The sequence below is a fragment of the Ictidomys tridecemlineatus genome, chromosome 1 (genome assembly GCF_052094955.1).
Source record: "Ictidomys tridecemlineatus isolate mIctTri1 chromosome 1, mIctTri1.hap1, whole genome shotgun sequence".
NCBI classification, from domain to species: Eukaryota; Metazoa; Chordata; class Mammalia; order Rodentia; family Sciuridae; genus Ictidomys; species Ictidomys tridecemlineatus.
Window position 1 is genome coordinate 87,415,206 of NC_135477.1, and position 23,869 is coordinate 87,439,074.

General features: G+C 47.8%; 1 protein-coding gene across 4 annotated transcripts in view; it reads right to left on the reverse strand.

The window, feature by feature from the left end:
- Positions 1-23,869, reverse strand: part of Naip (NLR family apoptosis inhibitory protein) — a 68,772-nt gene that overhangs the window by 28,527 nt on the left and 16,376 nt on the right. For 3 of the 4 annotated variants that reach the window (XM_021728873.3, XM_005328972.4, XM_078043990.1), the window contains 3 exons: positions 16,708-16,848; positions 6,548-6,593; positions 823-1,393 (listed from right to left, as the gene is read on the reverse strand). In XM_021728873.3, coding sequence (XP_021584548.1) covers positions 823-1,390 — 568 coding nt within the window. In that variant the 5' untranslated portion in view covers positions 1,391-1,393; positions 6,548-6,593; positions 16,708-16,848. The remainder of the gene's footprint in view (positions 1-822; positions 1,394-6,547; positions 6,594-16,707; positions 16,849-23,869) is intronic. The other variant, XM_078043991.1, reaches the window with a different exon arrangement.

Consider the following 23,869-nt stretch of genomic DNA (forward strand, 5'->3'; position numbering starts at 1 on the left):
CTCAGCAACCCAGGGACCCTGTCTCTAATAAAATACAAAAAAAGGGCTGGGGATGTGGTTCAGTAGTTAAGCACCTCTGGCTTCAATCCCCAGTACTACTAGTTCTACCACCACTACTGCTACTACTAATAATAACAATAATAAAACCAGTATTACCTAAGGTCAAATTTAAGGACCAGTAACATTCTTATTTTCTATATACTTGACAAATTAATACACATTGTGCTAAATGCAAAATCAAAACAAAATTACTGAAGTTGAATTTTATTAACTTATTTAAATTAATTAATTTTTTTTCAGTACTGGGGATTGAACCCTGGAACACTCTACTACTAAGCTATATACCCAGCCATTTTTATAATTTATTTTGAGACAAGTTCTCACTAAATTGCTGAGGTGGGCCTTATCTTGCAATCAGCCTGCTTCTGCTTTCCCAGTTGATGGGATTACAGGTATGCTCCAACATGTCGTGCTTGAAGTTAATTTTTTTTTTTTTAAACCCAGAGACACTTAACCACTGAGCCATGTCCCCAGCCTTTTTTATATTTTATTTAGAGACAGGGTCTCTCTGAGTTGCTTAGGCCTTGCTAAATTGCTGAGACTCGCTTTGAATTTGCTGTTTTCCTGCCTCAGCCTCCCAAGCCTCTGGGATTACAGGTGTGCATCATCAGGCCCAGACTTGAAGTTCAATTTTAATAAAACAGACTTCATATCGGATACAACCCACTTAACAAGTGAGGGTTCATAAAATATTGAGAAATGCCACAGAATATGGAAGTTAAACACTTTAGAGAAACACTTCAGAAAAAGATTTTAAGTTACCTGTAAAGATGAAGCCCGCAGCTGAGAGGGCATGTGGGGATATCCCATGGGCATAAAATGGCCAGTTCTTGAAGGATTCGAGTCTGGTCTCCTCATTTCGGTACCTTGCTTTGTCCCCTCTCAGCTTCTTCCGTGGATTCTTTACCCTTACGTCATACTTGGCAATGTTACCAACATCTTTGCCCAGAAGGAACTCACAGTGTGGACGAAATTTCTTGTGATCTTCTATGGGAAATTTTCTGAGGCTGGTACCAAAGAGGATTAAGCTACAGCAGAAGCACTGAATCCCAGATTTTACCCCAGTGAAGTAAAACCCAGCTGCTGCCATCTCTGATGGTGTCCATGAACTATATGACTCGTAGGTCATGAAAGTCTTTAACCTTTTGACTTCACTGCGCATTTGTGAGTTAAAGCCTTTCTGCATTTTCGCTCGGAGTTTCTCTTCATTTTCTTCCATTTCCTTTGCCATCTGAACTGCATCTATGCCCAGAAGGGTACTCAGCTCTGGGAGCAAATCATAATCAAATTGAGAAATCCTCTCCTCAGAGGCCTTCCCCTCAGTGGCCATTTTCTGAAAAAGGGACAAAAGGAGGTTGATTGGCTATGGTATACTTTTACTATAAACAGCCTTGCCTCGCTGTTTCTGAAGAACTTGAAGGAATTCAGAAATTACCTGGATTTTCAAGGGAAAAAAAAAGTTGCTTGGACAACATCAGTGCTCATCCACTTTATCAATCCACAAATATTTGCTAAATGCTCACTTGTGTGTTAAGCACTGTGTGAGTACTGAGGATCTGGCTCAGTAAGACAGATCTGGCTCTACTCTTGAAACCTTCCAAATGTCCACCATGGACACATGCAGTAACATGGACATAAATTTACATTTGTGTTAAGGGAAAATATATATAAAATGTTATAGTCCAGTAATGGTAATTTGATAAAATGATTTAGCTTCTTGTCTGTTTGTTTTCATTTTTCTGGTATTAGGGATTAAACCTGGGGGTGCACTACCTCTCAGCTACTCCCCCCCAGCCCTTTTTTTACTTTTCATTTTGAAAAAAATGTCTTGCTAAATTGCTGAGACTGGTCTCAAATTTTCTGTCCTCTTGCCTTAGCCTCCCAGGTAGCTGGGATTACATCACCAGGTATACATCACCATGATGGCTTAGATTTTTTAAAAAGTTATTATTTTAATTGCTTTCACTTTCTAATTGTGCTCACTTTCTAAATGGTAGTGCTCTGTACCCAAGCTATAGGTGACCCACTATACTTACCGTTTTATGTGTGTACCCATTAATAGTTACCTAGCATAGCATATCTGGCAACACAAAATAGCAATTCTTTTTTTTTTATTGGTTGTTCAAAACCTTACAAAGCTCTTGACATATCATATTTCAAACATTAGTTTCAAGTGAGTTATGAACTCCCATTTTTACCCCAAATACAGATTGCAACAGTCACTAGTTTGGCACTATGTAAAAATGTGAATGTATAACCGATGTGATTCAGCAATTCTTATACAATGTAAAATTGTTCTCCTTGCTTTCCATTTTTCTTGGACAATGTACCTTGTCAGAAATTGATTGCCTAGACGTTAGTAACTATTCTCTAACTTGTACTCCACTGGGGTCTTTTTGACCCCCTTCCCTTCTGCTTGCTTGCTGCTATGCCAACCTAGAAAGTCCTGTGGGAAATACCAATGTTGCCATTACATTGTCTCTTAGACTGCCCAGTCCAGCATTTGTACCTGCTTGCTTACAGCAAAGTCAACCCAGATGTAGTTTTTACCTTTAAATATCTTAAAATTCTCAGGCTTGGGGCTGTTCCTGCAGAGACAGTTATGGGTCCTGTGGGGAGCAGTTGCCAGCTGGCTGGCTTAATAAAGACTATTCAATTTGGACAAAACTGGGACTTGGTGTGTTTTCTGAGTGCCCTGCCCCACAACAGCATATGCCTGTAATCCCAGCAACTCAGCAAGCTTGAGGCAGGAGGATGACAAGTTTGAGGCCAGCTTTGGCAATTTAGCAAGACGCTGTTTCAAAATAAAAAATAAAAAAAGGCTGGGGATGTATCTCAGTGATTAAGTGCCCCTGGGTTCAATTCCTAGTACCTAAATAAATAAATAAATTTCTTCAGTGTACTTTTTTTTTTTTTTTGGCACCAGGAATTGAACCCAGGGTTGCTTTGCCACTGAGTCATATCCTCAGCTATTTTATTTTGAGATATAGTCTTGCTAAGTCTCTTAGAGCCTCAAAAAATTGAACTTGTGATCCTCTTGCCTCAGCTTCCTCAGCCACTGGGGTTACAGATGTGTGCCACCATGCCTGGCCATATTGCATTCTTAAAATCCACATCAGACATGGCTGAAGCTATTGGAGGCACAGCTGGATTTCATCCTCTGTAGTCCATAACGAATATCCTGTATCATCAATTTTTATCACAGGCCATACCAGATTTTTTAACAAAGAACTCATCATCATTAGTACAACTGCATCTAACATGTCCTTAATTGGGGCTGAATCTCTTGACATCTCCCAAACATCCTGCATTGCTTCAAATGAAACACTTGAATAGGCTTGAGTCATTCGAAAGACCCCTATTCCAGCATCTCCAAATAAAATCAGACGAAGACCAGATTTTCATGAAATCCTTTTCCTCAAAGGCTTGGGTAAGGGACATATTCAGACATCATGTCCATTTCAATAATATATCAGGGAAAGATAGCACAATAATTATGGACAACATAATTATATTCTAGTACAACACAATTTTTTTTCCTCATTAATTCCTGCTATCTTTCATTTTTAAATCATGGCTTTATTGGGATATAATTCACACATCATAATATTCACCTGTTTAAAACATATAATTCCAGAGATTTTAGCATATTCAGACTCATGCAACCCTTACCACATTCGATTTTTAAGTAGTTTCATCACCCCCCCCAAAAAAAAAATGCCCATTAGCAGTTGTTTCCCACTTTTCTCTAACTCTCCTATCCCTAGACAACCATTAGGTTACTTTTTGTCTCTGCTAGATTTACCATTCTGGACATTTCATATAAATCGTACAATATGTGGTCCTTAATGTCTGGTTGCATTCACTTAGCATAATGTTTTCAAGGTTCATCCATGTTGTAGCATACATAATATTTCATATTTCCTTTGTTGTCAAATAATATTTCATTATATGGATATACCACATTTTATTTATCCATTTATCAATATTTGTATTATTTACATTTTTTTGGCTATTATGAAGAATGCTACTGTGTGCGCTTGTGTTCAAGATTTTGTGTAGACTTTTTTTTCTTAAGCCTATAGTTGCATTGTCATATCATAAAAATTAATTTAGTTGTACTTTAACTTTTCATCAGTAGGTTTAGATATGACAATACATTATGCACTACTATTTTTTTTTTTACCACCTGCAGGCTATTTTATCCATAACAATGTAAAACATCATCAGGCCCCCCATGGGGGCAGCATCAAGAGACCTTGACCATCCTCTTCTTCACATCACATTGTTTGTTTGTTTTAGTTGTAGATGGACACAACACCTTTATTTTTATGTGGTGCTAAGGATTGAACTCAGTACCTCACACATGCTAGGTCAGCACTCTACCACTGAGCTCACATTGTTTTAAAAGGACTGTAGATTTCACTTTTGTATCATCATAATTTTTTTTAATTCATCAAGGCTAGTATAAATTAGAAATCCATGGTGATTCTTTCACAGTTTAAGGATTAATGGAGCAGACAGACTAACTACCATAATGAATCATCTTAGAGTGGTGTGTTGAAATTTCAGCAGCAACTCCATTTCTTTCCTCCTTTTTCATGTCATTTCTTAGTTCTATTTTGTTTTTCAGCATGGTGACTGAATCCAGGGCTTTGTATATGTTCAGCCCATGGTATACCAGTGAGGTACAATCAGCCTTTTCATATCATTTGTAATTATCCATCTGAACATTCATTCAGTTCACTTGTCCTGAGGGTTTATTCATCTTTTATTATTTCAGCACAACTGGCATCAAATGAGCTAGTTGGTCGACAACAGCCTTTCTTCACTGTTCTCCTGACATTCAGGTCACATAGTCTAAGAAATTAGAGGACCTCTTATCACAGCATCACTTAAGTCAAAAGCATAAAATTTAGGCTACCTTTGTATCATCATGTCACCAGTCCAAAGGTGCTTGGTTGTATCTCAACATTTCTGTAATCTCACCTTTGGTGTAGTTTGACAGTTTCCCTTTACATGATGTTTTATGTACCCCATTTTTTCCAGCTCAACCAATTTGGAATTTGCCCACATTTCTGCAAAAGCTGCAACAAATTGAAGATCATTATCAAGGCCAAGCATGCCTTTCATGTGAAAGTACATTTGACAGTACTTTAAAAAAGGAAGAGCTCCTTTGTCACTAGTGTATTAAATATACTTTAGCTGGGCATGGTGGCATACACCTGTAATCCTAGTGGCTTGGGAGGCTGAGCAGGAGGGATCATGAGTTCAAAGCCAGCCTCAGCAAAAGCACGGTGCTAAGCAACTAAGTGAGACCCTGTCTCTAAATAAAATACAAATATGTCTCAGTGGTTGAGTGCCCCTGAGTTCTATCCCCAGTAAACCCCCCCCGCCCCCCAAAAAAATTTAAAAAATAAAAATAAAAATGGGTGGTGGAGCATCCCTATATTTATATATTTAATCCCCAGTATCATGAAAAACAAAGCAAAAAACAAACAAACAATAAATAAAATTAGCAATAGTTTAAGAAGCTCTCTGTGACAATCTACAGTTTACTTATCTCTTTGAATTAATTATATTTTTAGTTGTCTCTTGATGTCCTTTCCCTATAGAGTCACTTTAGTGATCATCTATAAGATGAGGGTCATAGTCCCACCAAAAGAAACATCTTCCCCACTTTCATGTTCCTTTCCTATACAGAAGGAAGTGGTCATGGTTTGGCAACTTAGGACTCTTTTTTTAATTTACTTTCACTTTTGCCAATGCCAGCTAATATACAGTATCCTTGACTGACTTCCTTTGTGCCTGGATTTCTTTTTTAATCAATTTAGTTATTTCTTTTGGTTTTAGATCCACCGCCTTCAAATTCCATTAACAGATGCATAACCGTAAAGCAAAACCCATAAATCATCTAAGAAGGGGTCTTTTATACTCCTTGGAGTCAAGTGGCCCAAACTAGGATGTATAACCAGACTCGGAAACATAAACCAGATGCTACAGGGCTGTCCCCTGGTCTAACTCACACCCTAGCATAAGACTACATTAATAAATAGTTTCTTTCATTCAGGTTTGGCCAATAAATGCCACAAAGCTCTTGTCTTCCCTGGAGATAAATAAGCACAGGGCTGCAACAAACCAGCTGTTTCCCATAAGGCGCTCTGGCCCACATGAGAATCCAGAACCAATATATTGACTCAACAAAGTTTTGGTCAGTTTTGCTGGCTGTGAGATCATTTCTGGGGAGAAGAGATGATTGCCAAGGCCCTTTTCAATGCTCTTTGACTATAAGTACCAAGAATGCCATTGAAGTAAATATGGTCACGGAGCTAGGATTTAAACTCAAGTTTAGGTAACTTTAGCCCCTGTCCTTTTTCTTCCATACCAGCCTTCCTCTGAAGAAAGAAATAAGAACAAGAGAAACAAGGGAGGTCGTAAGTTTAAATGTGGAAGAAAAGTCCCTTTGTCAGAGAGATCACCTACTTACCTTGAAATTTATCCGGAGTCGGGGTCAAATGGAAGGAGAAAGCCAGCTAATTGGAAAGAGAATGAGAAAACATGTGACTTAAATACAAATGCTCTGAGTTTGTCCTTTAATAGGAAATTGTGAAAAAATATTTGAGGAACTAAAACTCAAAACAAATTGCACAAAAAAGTCACCAGTAAATGTGCTAAGATACTGAGTCAACAGGGTTAGTGAACTAACCCTTTCAGGACCCAAAATGGAATAATAAAACATACCAATTCCCACAACAGGAAATTTTTTATTCTATATATGCGATTTGGTTAATAGTTATGCTGCAAGTGTAAATCATTAACAGTGATAAGTTTCTATCTTTCTGGATCTTTCAGCATCTTCTCTTTTATCCTTGGAGTTATAATATTACAAAATATTGTGTCTAGGTGGTCTTTCCATATTCACTGTGCTGGAGCAGGAGACCCGTGATTGCCAGGGGAATGCACGAGGGGAACGGAAGAAAGGGGCTGTGGGAGGACCAGGAGACAGAGGGAGGCGCAAGAGGCACCAAGGGGAGCGTGCTAGGGGCCCTCAGGTCACACCCAACAGGAAACAATGCCATGCTACTCCATGGGACACTAGGAATGCAGTCAAGAGCTCCGGCTAGCAGCCAGGCCCAGGGACTGGTGAGCAAAGGGTCAGGGCTAGGGAGAACTGGATTGGGGTATGGGCAGCATGCAAGACGAGAGGGCAGGGGAAGAAAGGGAGGGGATCGCTTAGGGCTAGGTAGGCCCAAGTCCCACCTCCATTACCAGGCGTCAAGGTTTGAGCTGCTAAGGGGACCCAGGCAAGGGGCAGGGCTGTGTTTCCCAGAGGGGCACTCTGTCCTGGATGAGAATCCAAGGTCGGGGACCGGGCAAAGGAGGCCTGGCAATGGAAGGGAGCCAAGAGGAGGGAAACTGGAGGGCACGGTGGGGGTCGTGGTGGGTGCAGAGAGGGGCGAGAGCCAGGACTTAAGCCAGGAGATCAGGCAGGGGACCATCTAAGCGACCAAGAATGAGGGGTCCCAAGACCAGGAGACCAGCGAGTACCAGGGGAAAGCGCGAGGGGAAGGGGAGAAAGGGGCTGTGCGAGGACTGGGAAACAGAGGGAGGTACAAGGGGCACCGAAGCCAGTGTGATAGGAGGCCCAAGCAAGGAGACCCCAGTTTAGGCTCGACACTAAGTGACCCCACGCAACACCAGGTGACACGAGGAACGTGGACAGGGGTTCAGGCAAGCAGCCAGGCCCAGGACTGGAGAGCGAAGGGTCAGTGTTAGGGAGGGCTTGGTTGGGGTAGGGGCAGCATGCAAGGCAAGAGGGCAGGGGAAGGAAGGAAGGGGATTGCTTAGGGCTAGATCGGCCCAAGTACCATGTCCACTGCCAGGCATCAAGGTTCAGTCAGTGAATGGGACTCAGGCCAGTGGCAGGGCTGTGTTTCCCATAGGGAGCATTCAGGGTACAAAGGCCAGCCAATTCCACTCCTCTGCCTCAGGTGAGTAGGTCCTCAGTGAGAGACCTGGAGCAAAGGAGGGCCAAAAAAGGGCTCTGTGAGGGGATACTTGGTGTGCGCAGGTGTGGGGGGGTGGGGAGCCAGGACTCACTGGAGAAGACCAGTGTAGGGAGAAGCAGGGGGAACGGAGGGTCCTGGCAGTGCCAGGATACCACAGCACAAGGGGAACAGAGGGGAGGCACAGGAAGGTGCTGGAAAAAAGGGCCTGAAATCAAGGGACAGGGACTGGGTCCTTGAGAAGTGTGGCCAGGGGCTCAAGCAAGAAGCCAGGCCCAGGAATGGAGGCCAAGTGCCAGTGCCCCAGCAGGGTTAAAGAGGAGAGGGAGGAAAGAGAGTGGAGCCAGTGGTGCAGAGGAGGAAGGCTCAAGGCCCAGGTCCACTGCAAGGTGTCAGGGTTGCGAAGCAGGGCCCAGGATGAGGTAGGTCAAAGTGCCCAGGCAGGAGCAGGCTATGTTTTCCCCTTGGGCTATGATTTCTCCTGTTTCCCCTCCCTCCCCAGGAGGGCCAAGAGGCCAGGTCCACTCCCCTGGCCCTGGTGAGCATCCTGGGAAAGGGATCAGGAAAGGGGGACTGGCAGGGACAGAGACGAAAGGAGGGACAAAGGAGTGCACAGCGGGAATGGCTGGAGGAAGGGTGCTGGTAGGGTGGGGGCCAGGACCCCAGCAAGGAGCCCAGGCTAGGGACCTAGAGGAGGGTCCAGGAAGGGGAAAGCAGGGAAAGCAGGGGCCCCTCAGGCAGGCAGCACTAGTGGACTGCAGTGCAGGGGAACCAAGGGGAGCAGGGAAGTGGCCCAAGCACAGGACCCGCAATCAAAGCACCAAGGGCCACCAGAGGCTCAAGTGAGGAGCCAGGCCAGGGAATGGAGCCACCAGAGGCTCAAGTGAGAAGCCAGGCCAGGGAATGGAGCCACCAGAGGCTCAAGCAAGGAGCCAGGCCAAGGGCTGGGGCTGGGGCAGGGGGCTCAGGACAGTGGACAGAGCTGGGGAGGTTAGGCAGCGAATCCAGGAAGGGGGACGCAAGCTTGAGGATCAGGGCCACTGCCAGGTTTCAGGATTCTGGGTGTAGGACCAAGGACCCAGGAAGACTACGGCGAGTGGCAGGACTCTGTTTTCCATAAGACGTTCTGGCCCAGATGATAATCAAGGGCGAGCGACCAGGCCAAGGCAGCCTGGCAAGGGAAAAGGCCAGAAGGACGGTGCCTGGAGGGCATGGCACAGGGTCTCAGTGGGTGCAAAGAGAGGCAAGAGCCAGGACCTAAGCAATGAGCCCAGGCAAGGGGCCATACTGACCAACAGAGGATTCAAGGAGCAGGAGTCCTGCGCTCAAGGGGAAAACGCAAGGGGAATGAGAGGAAGGGGCATCGCCAGGATGAGGAGACAGAGAGGGGCGCGAAGGGCATGGAGGGGAAAGCGCTAGTTGGCCCAAGCAAGGGGTCCCCAGGTCAGACCCAACACCAAGAGACACCAAGCGAAGCCACGAGACACAAGGAATGCTGTCAGGGGCTCAGGTGAGTGGCCAGGCCCCAGGAATGGAGCACGAAGGTTTAGGGTTAGAGAGGGCTGGGTTGGGGTAGGAGCAGCATGCAAGGCGAGAGGGCAGAGGAGGCAAGGGTGAATATTGTGCAGGGCAAGTTCGGTCCTAGGCCCAAATCCACTGCCAGGCGTTAAGGTTCCAGTAGAGAAGAGGACCCAGGAGTGTGGCAGGGCTGTTTCCCACAGGGAGCCTTCAGGGTGCAGAGGCCAGCCAATTCTACTCCTCTGCCTCAGGTGAGTAGATCCTCAGAGACAGACCGGGACCAAAGGAGGGCCAAAGAAGGGCACTGTGAGGGTATCCCTGGCTTCCGGAATTGGGGGTGGTTGTGGGGAGCCAGGACTCATTTGAGGAGCCCAGGCTAGGGAGAAGCAGGGGGAGGGGAGGGTCTGGGCAGTGCCAGGATACCACAGCACAAAAGGAAGGAACAGAGGGGAGGCAGAGAAGGGGGCTCGAAAATGGAGCCTGAAATCACGGGACAGGGACAAGGACAGGTTGGAGAAGGCCGGGGGCTCCAGCAAGGAACCAGGCCCAGGAATGGAGTGCCAAGTGCCTTGGCCCTGGCCAGGGTTGCATGAAAAGTGTCTGGGCTGTGAAGGGAAGGGAGGGGAGAAAGGGGAGCATGTGGCCCAAGGAATGCAGGGCTGAAGGCCCAGGTCCATGGCTGGGTGTCAGAGTCTGGGAGCAGGCCCCAGGCTGAGAAAGGCCAAAGGGCCCAGGCAAGGGGCAGGGCTACATTTTCCCACAGGGAGCCCACAGGGCCAAAAGGCCAGGTCTGGTCGGCTGGCCCCGATGAGAATCCTGGGAAAGGGATCAGGGAAAGGGACAGGGATGATGGGAGGGCTGAAGAAAGTCACAGGGTGAAGAGCCCGAGGACTGGTGTTGGTGAGGTGGGGGCCAGGACACCGGCAAGGAACTCAGACTAGGGAACTAGAGGAGAGCCCAGGCCAGGGGAGAGCAGGGTAGGGCAGGGCCAGGCAGAAGAGCAGCACTAGAGTTCTGCTGTGCTGGGAAGCCAATGGGAGCAGGGAAGCAACCCAAAAGAGGGGCCTGCAGTGCAAGACTAGGGATGCACAGAGCAAGAAGGGCCACTACAGGCTCAAGTGAGAAGCCAGGCCAGGGAATGGAGAACCAAGGGAAAGGGCTGGGCCAGGGGCTTCAGGACAGTGGACAGGGCTGAGGAGGGAAGGCAGGTGATCCAGCAGGGGAGAGGCATGTTGGAGTGCCAGTGGCACTGCTAGGTGTCAGACTTCCAGGTGCAGGAAGAATCAAGGGGCCCAGGTGAGGGGTAGGGCTCTGTTTCCATAAGGTTCCTGGCCCAGATGAGACTCAAGGTTCAGGAACCAGGCCAAGGGAGCCTGGCAAGGGATAAGGACCAGGAGGACGGCAACGGGAGTGCATGGCACGGGTTCGTGGTGGGTGGGTAGAGGTGCAAGAGCCAGGACCCAAGCAAGGAGCCAGGGTGAGGGAACGACCTGACCAGAAGAGGATTAGGAACCTAAGGGGCAGGAGGCCCGGGGTCCAAGGGATAGACCTAGGGGAAGGAGAGGAAGGGGCAATGCTAGGATGAGGAGACAGAGGTTGGTGCAAAGGGAAAGGAGGGGAGCACACTAGGGGGCCCAACCAAGGGACCCCCAGGTCAGACCCTACACCAAGAGACACCAGGTGAAGCCAAGCAACACCAGGAACACTGTCAGGGGCTCAGGTGAGAGGCCAGGCCCAGGGACTTAAGCACCTATTGTCATGGTTAGGAGGGTTGGGGTAGGGGCAGCATGCAAGGCAAAAGGGCAGGGGAGGGAAGAAAGGAGGTCGCCCAGGGCAAGGTCGGTGCTAGTCCTATGTCCACTGCCAGGTGTCAAGATTCAGGCAGCGAAGGGGGCCCAGGCGAGGGGCAGGGCTATGTTTCCCATAGGAAGCCTTCAGGACGCAGAGGCCAGCCCATTTCACTCCTCTGCCCCAGGTGAATAGATCCTCAGAGAGATACCAGGGACCAAAGGAGGGCCAAAGGTGATACCTTGTGTCCAGAATTGGGGGGCAGTTGTGGGGAGCCAGGACCCATAGGAGGAGCCCAGGCTAGGGAGAAGCAGGGTGAGGGGAGGGTCCAGCAGTGCTGGGATACCACAGTACTGTTGTAGAGACAAGCGAGACAAAGCACCAAAGATAGCAGGATACGGTTTTATTTGGTTGCAACCAGGCTCAGAGGGCACAGCTTTTGCTGTAATCAATCAATCCCCTGAACCTCGAGTTCAGGCAGTTTCAGAATTTTATTCCCAGCATGTAAGGGAAGGGGCTCAGAAGTTCACAGTCTGCAGAAGTACACATAAAAGTAGCTTTTTCTTTCATTGTTTTGGGCAAGTTAACTCTTCAAGGACAACACCTGAGAAGAGGAGAGCTTCTTCTCCCATTTCTTTCCTCCTCCTGCCAGTTGATACCATGAAGCCCAGTTGGTAACTTATCTTAAAAACATAGACATCTCTGTGAAGCCCAGCTCAAGGCCAGAGGCCTTGTTTGCACATTTCTATCAAGTACTATACTGAGTATGTTTTTGAAAAACTAGTAAGGGGTGTCCAACACCTGGAGTGCTGGTATCTTCTCGGCCAGTGGCAAAGTAAAGCAAGGCGATGTGAAAATAGGAAGTTTATCTACATTGAACTCTTTTGCAGAGACTCTTTTGCTGACAGTCCTAAAATCAGCCATGGTGAAGATTTCTGGAGAAGCCCAGTTAAGATTTTTCTGTGGAGAAAGGGGGTGCCACTTCAGTACAAGGAGAACAGAGGGGATACACAGGAGGGGGCCCCATAAAGGGGCCTTAAATCAAGGGACAGGGACAAGGTCCCAGAGAAGAGTGGCCAGGGGTTCAAGCAAGGAGCCAGGCCCAGGAATGGAAAGCCATGTGCCAGGGCCTGGGCCAGGGCCCCATGAAAACGGACAGGGCTGGGGAGGGGAGAAAGAAGAGAAAGGGGAGCACATGGGCAGGGCTTTGTTTCCCACAAGGCGACCTGGCCCAGGTGAGAATCCAGGGCCAGGGCAAAGGAGGCTTGACAATAGAAGGGGGCCAGGAGGACGGTGACGGGAGGGCACGGTGGAGCCTCATGGTGGGTGCTGAGAGGAGTGAGAGCCAGGACCCAAGCCAGGAGCTCAGGCAAGGGACCGACTCAACCAACCAAGGAAGAGGAACCCAAGAGCAAGAGACATGCGAGCACCAGGGGAAAGTAGGAGGGGAAGGGGAGAAAGGGGCTGCGAGGAGCAGGAGACAGAGGGAGGCGCAAGGGGCACTGAAGAGCCCCCAGGTCAGACCTGAGAGGAAGAAATGCCACGCTACTCCACGCGACATCACTTGACAAGGCAACGTGCTCAGGGGCGGAGGCAAGCAGCCAGGACCAGAGACTGGAGAGCAAAGGATCAGGGTTCGGGAGGGCTGGGTTGGGGTAGGGGCAGCATGCAAGGTGAGAGGGCAGGGGAGGGAAGGGAGGGGATCACAAAAGCCAAGGTCAGCATAAGGCCCACATCCACTGCTCAGTGTCAGGGTTCAGGCAGGGAAGGGGGCCCAGGCGAGAAGCAGGGCTCTGTTTCCCATAGGGAGCCCAAAGGGTACAGAGGCCAGCCAATTCCACTCCTCTGCCCCAGGTGAGTAGGTCCTCAGAGAGGGACTGGGACCTAAGGAGGACCAAAGAAGGGCACTGGGTTGGGATACCCTGTGCCCAGAAGCAGGGGAAGGAGTGGCTGTGTAGGTGGGGAGCCTGGACACATTGGAGGAGCCCAGGCTGGGGAGAAGCAGGTGGAGTGGAGGGTCCTGGCACAGGATACCACAGAACAAGGGGAACAGGGGGAGGCACAGGAGGGTGCACGAGCAAGGGGCCTGAAATGAAGAGACAGGGACGGGACGGGGTCCTTGAGAATGGCAGCCGGAGCTCAAGCAAGGAGCCAGGCCCAGGAATGGAGAGCCAAGTGCCAGGGCCCCTGCAGGGCTGGGGAGGGGACAGAGGGGAGAGAGGGGAGCAGGTGTCGCAGGCGGAGGAAAGCTCAAAGCCCAGGTCCACTGCAGGTGTCAGGGTTGGAGAGCAGGACTTGGGCTGATGGAGGCCAAAGGGCCCAGGCAAGGGGCAGGGCTATAGTTTTCTCTGAGGGAGCCAGAAGGGCCAAGAGGCCAGGTCAACTCTCCTGGCCTGGGTAAGCATCCTGGGAAAGGGATCAGGAAAGGGGGCCTGGCATGGACAGAAACAAAAGAAGGGCCAAAGGAGGGTACAGCGTGAAGAACTGGAGGAGAGGTGCTGGTGGGGTGGAGGCCGGGACACCAGCAAGGAGCCCAGGCTACAGACCTAGAGGAGGGCTCATTCCAGGGGAGATCAGAGAAGAGCATAGCTGGGCAGTCGGGCGGCACTAGTGGACTGCAGTGCAGGGAAATGGAGGGGCGCAGGGAAGCGGACCAAGCAAGGGACCCTGCAGTCAACTCTGACACCTAGCTGGCAACAAGGGCCACCAGAGTCTCAAGAGGGGAGCCAGACCAGATAATGTAGAGCCAAGGGCCCGGCTCAGGACACTGGACTGGGCTGGGGAGGGAAGGCAGGGTATCTGGGAGGGTGGGGGCAGGATTGAGGCCCAGGGCCACTGCCAGGTGTCAGTGTTCCTGGTACAGGTTCCAGGGTTCCAAGGGCCAAGGGAGAGAAAGGGGCCCAGGTGAAGGCCAGGGCTCTGTTTCCCATGAGGTGCTCTGGCCCAGATGAGAATCATGGGCCAGGGACCTGGAAAAGTGGTCCTGGCAAGGATCTGGGGCCAGGAGGAGGGAACGGGAGAAATCGGCGCAGCATCACAGTGGGTGTGGAGAGGGGCGAGAGCCAGGTCCCAAGCAAGTGACCCACCCTACCTCGGAGGAGCAGTGAGACCGAACAAGAGGAAAGGGGGGAAGGGGAGGAATGGGCGGCGCAAGGATGAGTAGAAAGCTGGCATGCAATACAAGGGACACTGAGCAGGAGGATGAATGCCTTCAGGGGCCCAGGAGAGGAGCAAGGCCCGGGACTTGACCACAAAGGGTCAGGGTTGGGGAGGGCTGGGTTTGGGTAGGGGAAGCTTGCAAGGCGAGAGGTTAGGAGAGAAAATCGCGCAACCCAAGGATGGTGCCAGGCCCTTGTCCACTGCTAGGTATCAGGGTTCGGGCAGGGAAGAAGGCACAGGCAAGGGGCAGAGCTGTGTTTCCCATAGGGAGCCTTTAGGGCGCAAAGGCCAGCCAATTCCACACATCTGCCCCAGGTGAGGAGATCCTCAGAGAGGGATCTAAACCAAAGGAGGGTCAAAGGAGGGAAATGTGTGGTGATAACCTGAGTCCTAAAGCACGGGGCGGGGTTGACTGTGTGGATGGGAGGCAGACCAATTGGAGGAGCCCAAGCTAGGGAGAAGCTGAAAAAGAGGAGGGTGCGGGCAGTGCCAGGATACCACAGCACAAGGGGAACAAAGGGGAGGCACAGGAGGGCGCCAGAAAAAGGGGCCTGAAATCAAGAGACAGGGACAGGGTCCTTGAGAAAGGCGGCCAGGGGCTCAATAGGAGCTAGGCCCAGGAATGGAGAGCCAACTGCGAGTGCTGGGGTGTGGTGCATATAAAGGGGGACAGGGCTGAGAGGGGAGAAAGGGGAGTGGCTGGTGCCGGAGGAGGAAGCCTCAAGGCCCAGGTCCACTGCCTGGTGTCAGGGTCTGGGAGCAGGCCCCGGGCTGAGGGAGGCCAAAGGGCCCAGGCAAGGGGCAGGGCTATGTTTTCCCAAAGGGAGCTCCCAGGGCCAAGAGACCAGGTCCAGTCCCCTGGCCCCGGTGAGCATCCTGGGAAGGGGATCCCGAAAAGGAGCCTGGCAGGGATAGGGATGACCATAGGGGGGCCTAAGGAGGGCACAGCCTGAAAGGCTGGAAAAAAGATGCAGGTGGGGTGGGGGCTAGGACCTCAGGAATGAGCCCAAGTGAGGGACCCAGAGGAGGGCCCAAGCCAGGGGAGAGCAGGGAAGGGCGGGGCCGGGAAGGCGGGGCTGCACTAGGGCACTGAATTACAGGGAAGCCAAGGGGAGCAGGGAAGAGGCCTCAGCGAGGGACCCTCAGTCAACACCCAGGGACTCACATGGAGCAAGAAGGGCGACCTGAGGAAGGCTCAAGCAAGGAGCCAGGCCAGGAAATGCAGAGTCAAGGGCCAGGGCTGGCGCAGGGCACTCGGGAAAGTGGACCAGGCTGGGGAGGGAAGGTAGGGGATCTGGCAGGGTGGAGCTAGGCTCCGGGCCCATGGCCACTGCCGGGTGTCAGGGTTCCAGGTGCAGGACCAAGGGCCCAGGGAGAGCAAAGGGCCTAGGCGAGGGGCAGGGCTCTATTTCCCATAAGGCACCCCTCAAGTACCATGTTTTGAATCATGGGTTACAAACCAGGCAAGGTGGCACATAACTTTAATAGTAGCAACTAAGGAGGCTGAGCCAGAAGGATAGCAAGTTTGAGGCCAGCCTCAGCAGATTATCAAGGCCCTAACTCATTTAGTGAAACTCTGTCTCAAAATACAAAATAAAAAGGGCTGAGGATGTAGCTCAGTGGTAAATCACCCCTGGATTCCATCCCTAGTCCCCAAACCCCTGACCCTCAGCATCTCAGAGGCTTTCTTCTTTAGATGGGACAAGTGCTTTCCAGAGGCCACCCCTCTTTGCCTCACCTGCCTGCCCCTTCATACATGTGAATTCGTGCAGACTCATTTCACAGCTCCTCCTTCCCACTCCTCTAACACTTGGGACAGTATTAGCACTTTCACATGGACTTTTTGACAGGGCTCCTTATTTTTAGACTGGGAGGTTCACAGACCCAAGAGGTTAGAGCTTATGTCCTCTTTTTAGTGTCCATATTCCCAAGGCCTAGGATCTTGTTGGACTTTTAATCTGTGGGGTGAATCAATAAATTAATGAGTGTGCCTTGTTTCCCGGGTCCTGGCCTGAAATGTAATTCAAATAGCACCTCAGGCCAAATCAAGAATTTAATCCCACAGGGAGCCTGCAGAGTCCCCAGTCCACCTTCTAATAATACCTGTCTTCAGAACAGATCTAGGCAATATGCAAAAAAAAAAAAAAAAGGGTTAGTAGGGTTTCCATAAGCTTACCTCTCAGGGCCAGCAGCCCTTGGCCAGGCTCAGTGGGCACTAGGACTCCAAGATGGCATCAGTCAAACTGGTGAAAGCAGAAACTCATGGATGTCAAACTAGGGGAGCTTCCACAACGGATACTGATGAGGGATTTCACCCCTAAAGGAACAGCGGGAGCATTTCAGAGAGATTACTACCATTACCACAGCAAGTACATCCATGTGAAGAAGGGGAACATCGCCCAGGCTAACATGGGGCTGGCAGCTTAGGTGCTTTTCAGCTACTGCCTTCCTTACAAGGGACTCAAGCGTGAGCAGCGACACTAGTACCACTGAAGAGGGGCCAATGTGGAGAGTCTATTTGACCAGGACCACCTCCCCCAGGCTCCCCGATGAAGACCTCAAGTCACAGTCAAGGCTGTTATTTCATATTCCTGAGAATTGACAACCATAAAAGGTGACTGTCTGGGGGGGAAAAATGTGACAACATCTTGTGCCCTTTTCCTAGGGGACTCAAACTTCTTGCCTTTTCTCCTCAACTATGCCACCTAGTAAAGGCATAGTATTAGGATTCTACTAACCCACTTCCCAAGGACTGATTGTGACCCTTCTCTCTTACCATTCATGAAATTAGTCCATGTTATGAATTTGCTAACCACTAAAGAGACAGAGATGGACACAGACCTCACCACAAACATGAGGAAGTCACGAAAAATTGAGTGATCTTGAAAAATCCCTTCCTGTTTTTTCCCATTGTTATTCCGAGCAGCAGAAGCCCTGCTGACCCCTGTTGCGACATATCAATATTTTTTTTTCTTTAAAAAACAGCTTTATTGAGATAAAATTCACGCAACTTAAAAAACTCAAAAAGATTATAAGGGAGGCTGTGTCTGTGGCTCAGTGGTAAAGCACTTGTCTAGCTCATGTGAGGCCCTGGGTTCAATCCTCAGTACCACCTAAAAATAAATAAACAAAATAAAGGTATTGTGTCCAACTACAACTAAAAAAATATTTAAAAAAAGATTATAAAGGAATACTGTGAACTAGAAGACATAGATAATTATTGTTAGAAGGTATGGGTTTCTTTTGGGGAGGTGAATATGTGAATTTTAAGATTTAGAAAAATGTTTCCTCTTTCAGTCTTTTTTCCCTTGGCCATTCTACTGAAAGATTTGTAAACTTTGTTGAAGCAATTTTTGGTCTTATTGATTTTTCTCTATTAATTCCCAGTGTTTCATTTTCTTATATAAATGCATATTCTTATTTTTCTTCCTTTTTATATAATAGGTAGCTTGGGATATACTTGGAATGTTATTATATTCTGAAGGATGTGCTTCAGGTAGAAAGAAAATGATCCTAAATAGATCTAAGATGCAAAAAATGGAGAGTCAAGAAAATGGTAAATATATAATTAGATTAAAAATTTTTTTGTAGTTGCAGTTGGACAGAATGCCTTTATTTTATTTGTTTATTTTTATGCAGTGCTAAAAATTGAACCCAGTTCTTCACACATGCTAGGCAAATGCTCTGTCACTCGGCTACAGCCCATCCCCTAATTAAATTTTAATAAACATTGACTGATTAAAATGAATATCATTTGGAATGGAACCACCATTTGACCCAGCTACCCACTCCTAGGTTTATACCCAAAGGACTTAAAAGCAGCATACTACAGCGATGCAGCCACCTCAATGTTTATAGCAGCCTTAATTCACAATAGCTAAACTATGGAAACCGCCTAGATGCCCTTCAATAGATGAATGGATAAGGAAACAGGTATGTATACACAATGGAATACTATTCAGTGTTAAAGAAGAATGAAATTATGGCATTTATGGGTAAATGGATGGAGTTGGAGAATATCATGATAAGGGATATAAGCCAATCCCCCCAAACCAAAGGACAAATGTTTTCTCTGATACGTGGATACTGATCCATAATGGGCGGGGGGCAAGGGAAGAATGGAAGAACTTTGGATAGAGCAGAAGGGAAGGAGTGTGTGTGGGGGAAGATGGTACAATGAGATAGACGTTATTATCCCTATGTATGGGTATAATTGCTCTAATGGTGTGACTCTACTCATGTACAACTAGAGAAATGAAAAGTTGTGCTCCATTTGTGTATAAAAATTAAAAATTAATTTAAAAAAGGAAATATAATAACAGGGAAAAATAAACAAATATTAGGGCTGGGGATGTAGCTCAGTGGTAGAGTGCTTATCTAGCATACTTGAAGCCCTAGATTTTACTACCAATACAGCAAAACAAGATACTCAAATGTTAGTATTTTATGAAACAGAAAAAATTAAATATATAACAATAATAATATATATGAGAGAAGGAGTTAAATGAAATTAAGGTAATTTTTATTTCACTTAACATGATATTCTCCAGTTCCATCCATTTACTGGCAAATACTATAATTTCTTTTTTTTTAAATTTAAATTTTTTATTTAAAAATTTTTTAGTTATTCATGCCAGTATAATATATTTTGACATATCATATATACATGGAGTGTAATTTTCCATTCTTGTGGTTATATGTGATGTAGAATTACACTGGTCGTGTATTCATATATGAATATAGGAAAGTTATGTCTTATTCATTCAACTATCTTTCCCATTCCCATCCCCTTTCTCCCCATTTCTCCCTGTTCAATTCGGTGAACCTTTACTCCCTACCCTACTGCTTATTGTGAGTCAGCATCCACATATCAGAGAGAACATTTGGCCTTTGGTTGTTTGGGATAGGCTTATTTCATTAAACATGTTAGTTTCCCGTTCCATCCATTTACTAGTAAATGCCACAATTTCATTCTTCTTTTTGGCTGAGTAATATTCCATTGTGTATATGTATACCTCATTTTCTTTATCCAGGAACTTGCGGATCTGGCAGCAAGTAGAAGGGACTGGAATTGAGCAGACTGCTTGTTTGGAGCCCAGTTGCTGTTGTCCCTGAGTTAGATAGAAACTAAGATACTTGAATTTTTCTTGTCATATTTGGACTTTCTTGAGACTTTGTAACCAGCTTTACATAGGACAGTGAGGAGTCTTGTAGAGACATTGTAGAGATATATTTGGGTTGCTCTGGCCAGCAACAGATCCTCTACATACTGGAGAAATGTTCATCTACATTGTTTTATAGGAAAGGCCCTCAGAACAGGCCAGCACCATCCCAAAGATGGTTGGTGAGGTTTTGAAGCCCTGTGGTAGCCTGGTGCAGGTCAATTGGCCCTTGTTCCTGTTAGAGTCTCCCACTGGAAGGCAAAGAGTGGATGACTCTGAGGTGCCAGTCAAATGTAGAAGAAGGCCTCTTTGACATCCAGGCATGTGAAATAGGCTGCCTCAGCAGGGAACAGACTTAGGAGAGTATATGGATTGGGGACCACAGGATGTAAGGTGACTATGGTCCGATTCACTGCATGCAAATATTGAACTGGCTGGTAGTCATCAGTTCCTGCTTTCTGGACAGGCAAAAGATATGTACTCTATGGTCATTGGTAAGGATTGAGAATTCCATATTGTAAAATTCTGTCCAAACGTTTCTGAATTCCAAGTTGTGCTTTCTGAGGAATATAGTAGTCTCAGGCAGACCAGTATGGTTCCTGGTTTTAATTCCACCACCATAAGGGATGTCTGGGCTAGTCCAGGTGACTTGTCCTCAGCATACTCCTCGTACCCAGAAAGGGAGCTGTTGTCCCTATTGTGGTGCCAATGTAAGGCCAAAGAGGCACCACTACTCTTCCCAGGGAATTGTAAGAGTTAGAACCTTTACTTCAGGTTTTCCCAGGGACAGGATTGCCTGGTCTCTAGCCAGGTTGTCAAAGGTTATCTGGCCTTAGAGTTTTCCCAGCAGGTCTCAACCCATCATGGCACCAGGCAATCTGGCATGTACAGAAGCTCATGGATCACTTTGTGACCTGCTACGTTGCAGTGCCAGGATATCAGGAAAGAGTGACACCGCTTGTAGCCAGTGGGTCCCACAATTATGGTCTGTTTCTTTGAAAGCGGGCCCACAGGTTGGGTTACCATGAAATGGTGAGCCCCAGTGTTCACCTTAAAGTCAACAGGATGTTCCCCATAATCATTAGGACCATAGGCTCCTGGGGCCCAAAGGGATGGAGCCCAGTTGGTCCTAGTCCTCATAATTTTTCATGGTTTTCCAGACCCATAAAATCCTTCTCAGAGACATCATAGAGATATCCACAGTGTTGAGCATCAAGGGGATGTGTGGGGCTGGGATCACTTGGCCTTTTTATGCTGGTAAGGAGTAATTTTAGCCCAGTTGTCTTCCTCTAGTTAGGGGCATGCATTCTTCCAATGGTCCTCTAGATGGCAGTAGACACATTGGTTTTGTCTCAGCCTTGTCCCCAGATCCGTCTGTCCTTCCATTCAGACCTTCCTTGGGATATGCATTTGGCCCCAATTTTGATATTTGCTTTGGTTTTATCCTGGTGGGACACCCCTCCACCCTTTGGGTGACTTCTGGGTTTGTGGTGACGGGCAGCTGAAAGGAGATCCTCTTCTTCATCTTCCAGTCTGCCTCTCATTGAGCCTCTTGGTCTCCGTTGATGAAAACTGGGGTGGCCACTTCAATCAGCTCACTGGCATTCTTTCCAGCAAAACCCTCTAGTTTTGTTGATTTGGGTGAATGTCTCCCTGAGTTTGTCCCACAAAGCTGGCATTGATCATCTGCTGGTTGTGTGGTGCCTTAGGATCAAAGGGAATGAAGAGTCAGAAGGCCTTGCACAGTCGTCCACAGAACTAACTGCCTGGGGCTCCCATCGGGCATTTGGAGTACTTGTGATATTTAGTTCACATTTAGGGCTCTTTTCCCCTTTTCTTTAAGGCCACCAGTGAGAGCCTTTTGATATCTTTTTACCTTTAGAAGATCTTCTTCTTTGTTTTGTCCCACCTGGGTCTGTGTCTGGGAATCAGGTTTGGGCATAGGCTTGAATGTTGCCTTGTGTGTCTGGAACATGTTCCTCTAGTCATTTTATTTGTGGATGAAACTTTATTTATTTATATGCAGTGCTGAGAATGAAACCCAGTGCCTAATGCATACCCTATAGGCGCTCTACCACTGAGCCACAACCTCAGCCCCATCCTCTAGCCATTTTAAAGCAGCTTGGGTCACTCATCTGCATTCCTCCATATTAAACAGAGTCAGAAGCAGGGGACAGCAGTCAATCCAGGTGGGCTGGTGGGTCTGAGTAATGGATTACATCAGATCAATTTTGAAAGCAAGTGTCTCAAGCAAGGAGCCCATGCAAGGGAACACACAAGGGGACATTCAACCTTGTGCTCAAGCCACAAAGCCAGGCCAGAGCCCAACCAGGCAATGTGGCATAAGAGTGGAGGACAAAGGGGGCACAGGATGTCTTCTGTGAGTTTCTAGGCAGATGGCTCAAGCCAGGTGCTTGTGCAATGTCCCAGGTCAGACCTGTAGGCGCAAGGGAACTGTGCTCCATGGGTCAAGGGAACTGTGCTCCATGGGTCAGAGCAATGAAACTGCTCATATAAGTAACCCAGTCAGTGGACTTGGTATTTTGTACACAAGTGGATCCAAGGGATCCATAGAATCAGTCTCTCAAGTAGATCCCCATTGGGAACTATTTCAGTGCTCTGGCTAGTGTGGGTCCTTGGCAAGGGAACAGCTGAAGCACTGTGCATTGTGTGTTGAAGTTATGCATGAAGATTCCAGTTTGGAGCAGATGCAAGCTTGATTCTTCTTGAATGGGTTCTTGATTGCTGCTGCGATTGTCTGAGGGGGAACCGGAGCCTCTGATGTGGGGACCAACACAACAAAAAGTCTTTGAGGACATTAAACAAGTACTCACCAGTGTGCCTGGACTGGGACTCCCTACTCTCACAAGCCTTTCTTTCTGTATGTCCATGAACAGTCTGGAATAGCTGTAGGAGTCCTAACTGGAATACTGGGGACATGGCACCATCTAGTGGCCTATCTTCCTAAGCAGCTATGATCTGGGGCTCAAGGCTGGCCACCTTGTCTACAGGGCCCTTGCAGCCTTGGCTCTTCTGGTGGTGGAAGCTGACACTGACTATAGGACAGAAACTGACAGTCTAGGTGCCCCACTCTGTACTGATGCTGTTAGAATCCAAATGATAATATGGCTACTAATGCAAGGATGATCCGATACCGGGGCATGTTATGTAAAAATCCACATGTCCACATTGAAGTTGTCAGGACTCCTCTAAACTCAGCAACTCTGCTGCCCATTGAGACTGGACAGCCTAATCACAACTGCACTGAGGTCATCTCTAGTAAACCAGACCTGACAGAGCAGCCCCTCAAAGACCCTGATGTGCAGTACTTCACAGATGGAAGTAGCTTTACAGAAGGTGGAATATGTCTTGCTGGACATGCAGTGGTCACTGTGGACTCCACTGTTGAGGCAGATCCTCAGCTTTAGGGAACTTCAACACAAAAGCAGAACTAATCTCTCTGACTCAAGCACTCCAATTGGCACCAGGAATTGGTGGCAATATTTACACAGACTCAAAATATGCCATTACCACTTTTCATGTTTATGGGGCTTTAGATTAGGAAAGGGGGATAATTAATTCAGGAAGAAAAGACATAAAACATGGCCAGGAAAAGATCTTTTAGATGCAGTAGGGGCACTCAAAAAATTGTGGTTATGTACTATTGTGGCCACCAAAGGCACCATTGCCACCACTGCTCAGGGCAACCAAAGAGCAGACCAAGAAGCAAGATTTGCAGCTTGTAAAAAGCAGACAGAACATCCAGCTCCCAATCTTAGACACTGCTCTTCTCCCTAATCCTCTAACAGAATGCAAACTATAGTAATCCCAGCAGAAAAATAATTAGTTTAAGACTGAAAAGGGAAGCTATCTCCCAATGATGGAGATTTTCTGATGACAGGTTAGCCATCTCTGAGACTGCAGCCCCTGCCATAATCACACAGTTCCACAGGGGAACATACATTGGCCAAACAGCACTCAAGTCAGCATTTCTACATAAGCATCTGCTGTGTAATTTGTGAGCAATGGGAAACTTGTACCTGCAACACCCACACCAGGGGCCAAGGCATCCACCAGGAATCCAAACTGTAGGAGAAGCACCTTTTGAAGACCTAAAACTAGACTTTACTGAACTACCATGTTCATGAGGCTATAAATATCTTTTGGTTTTTGTGT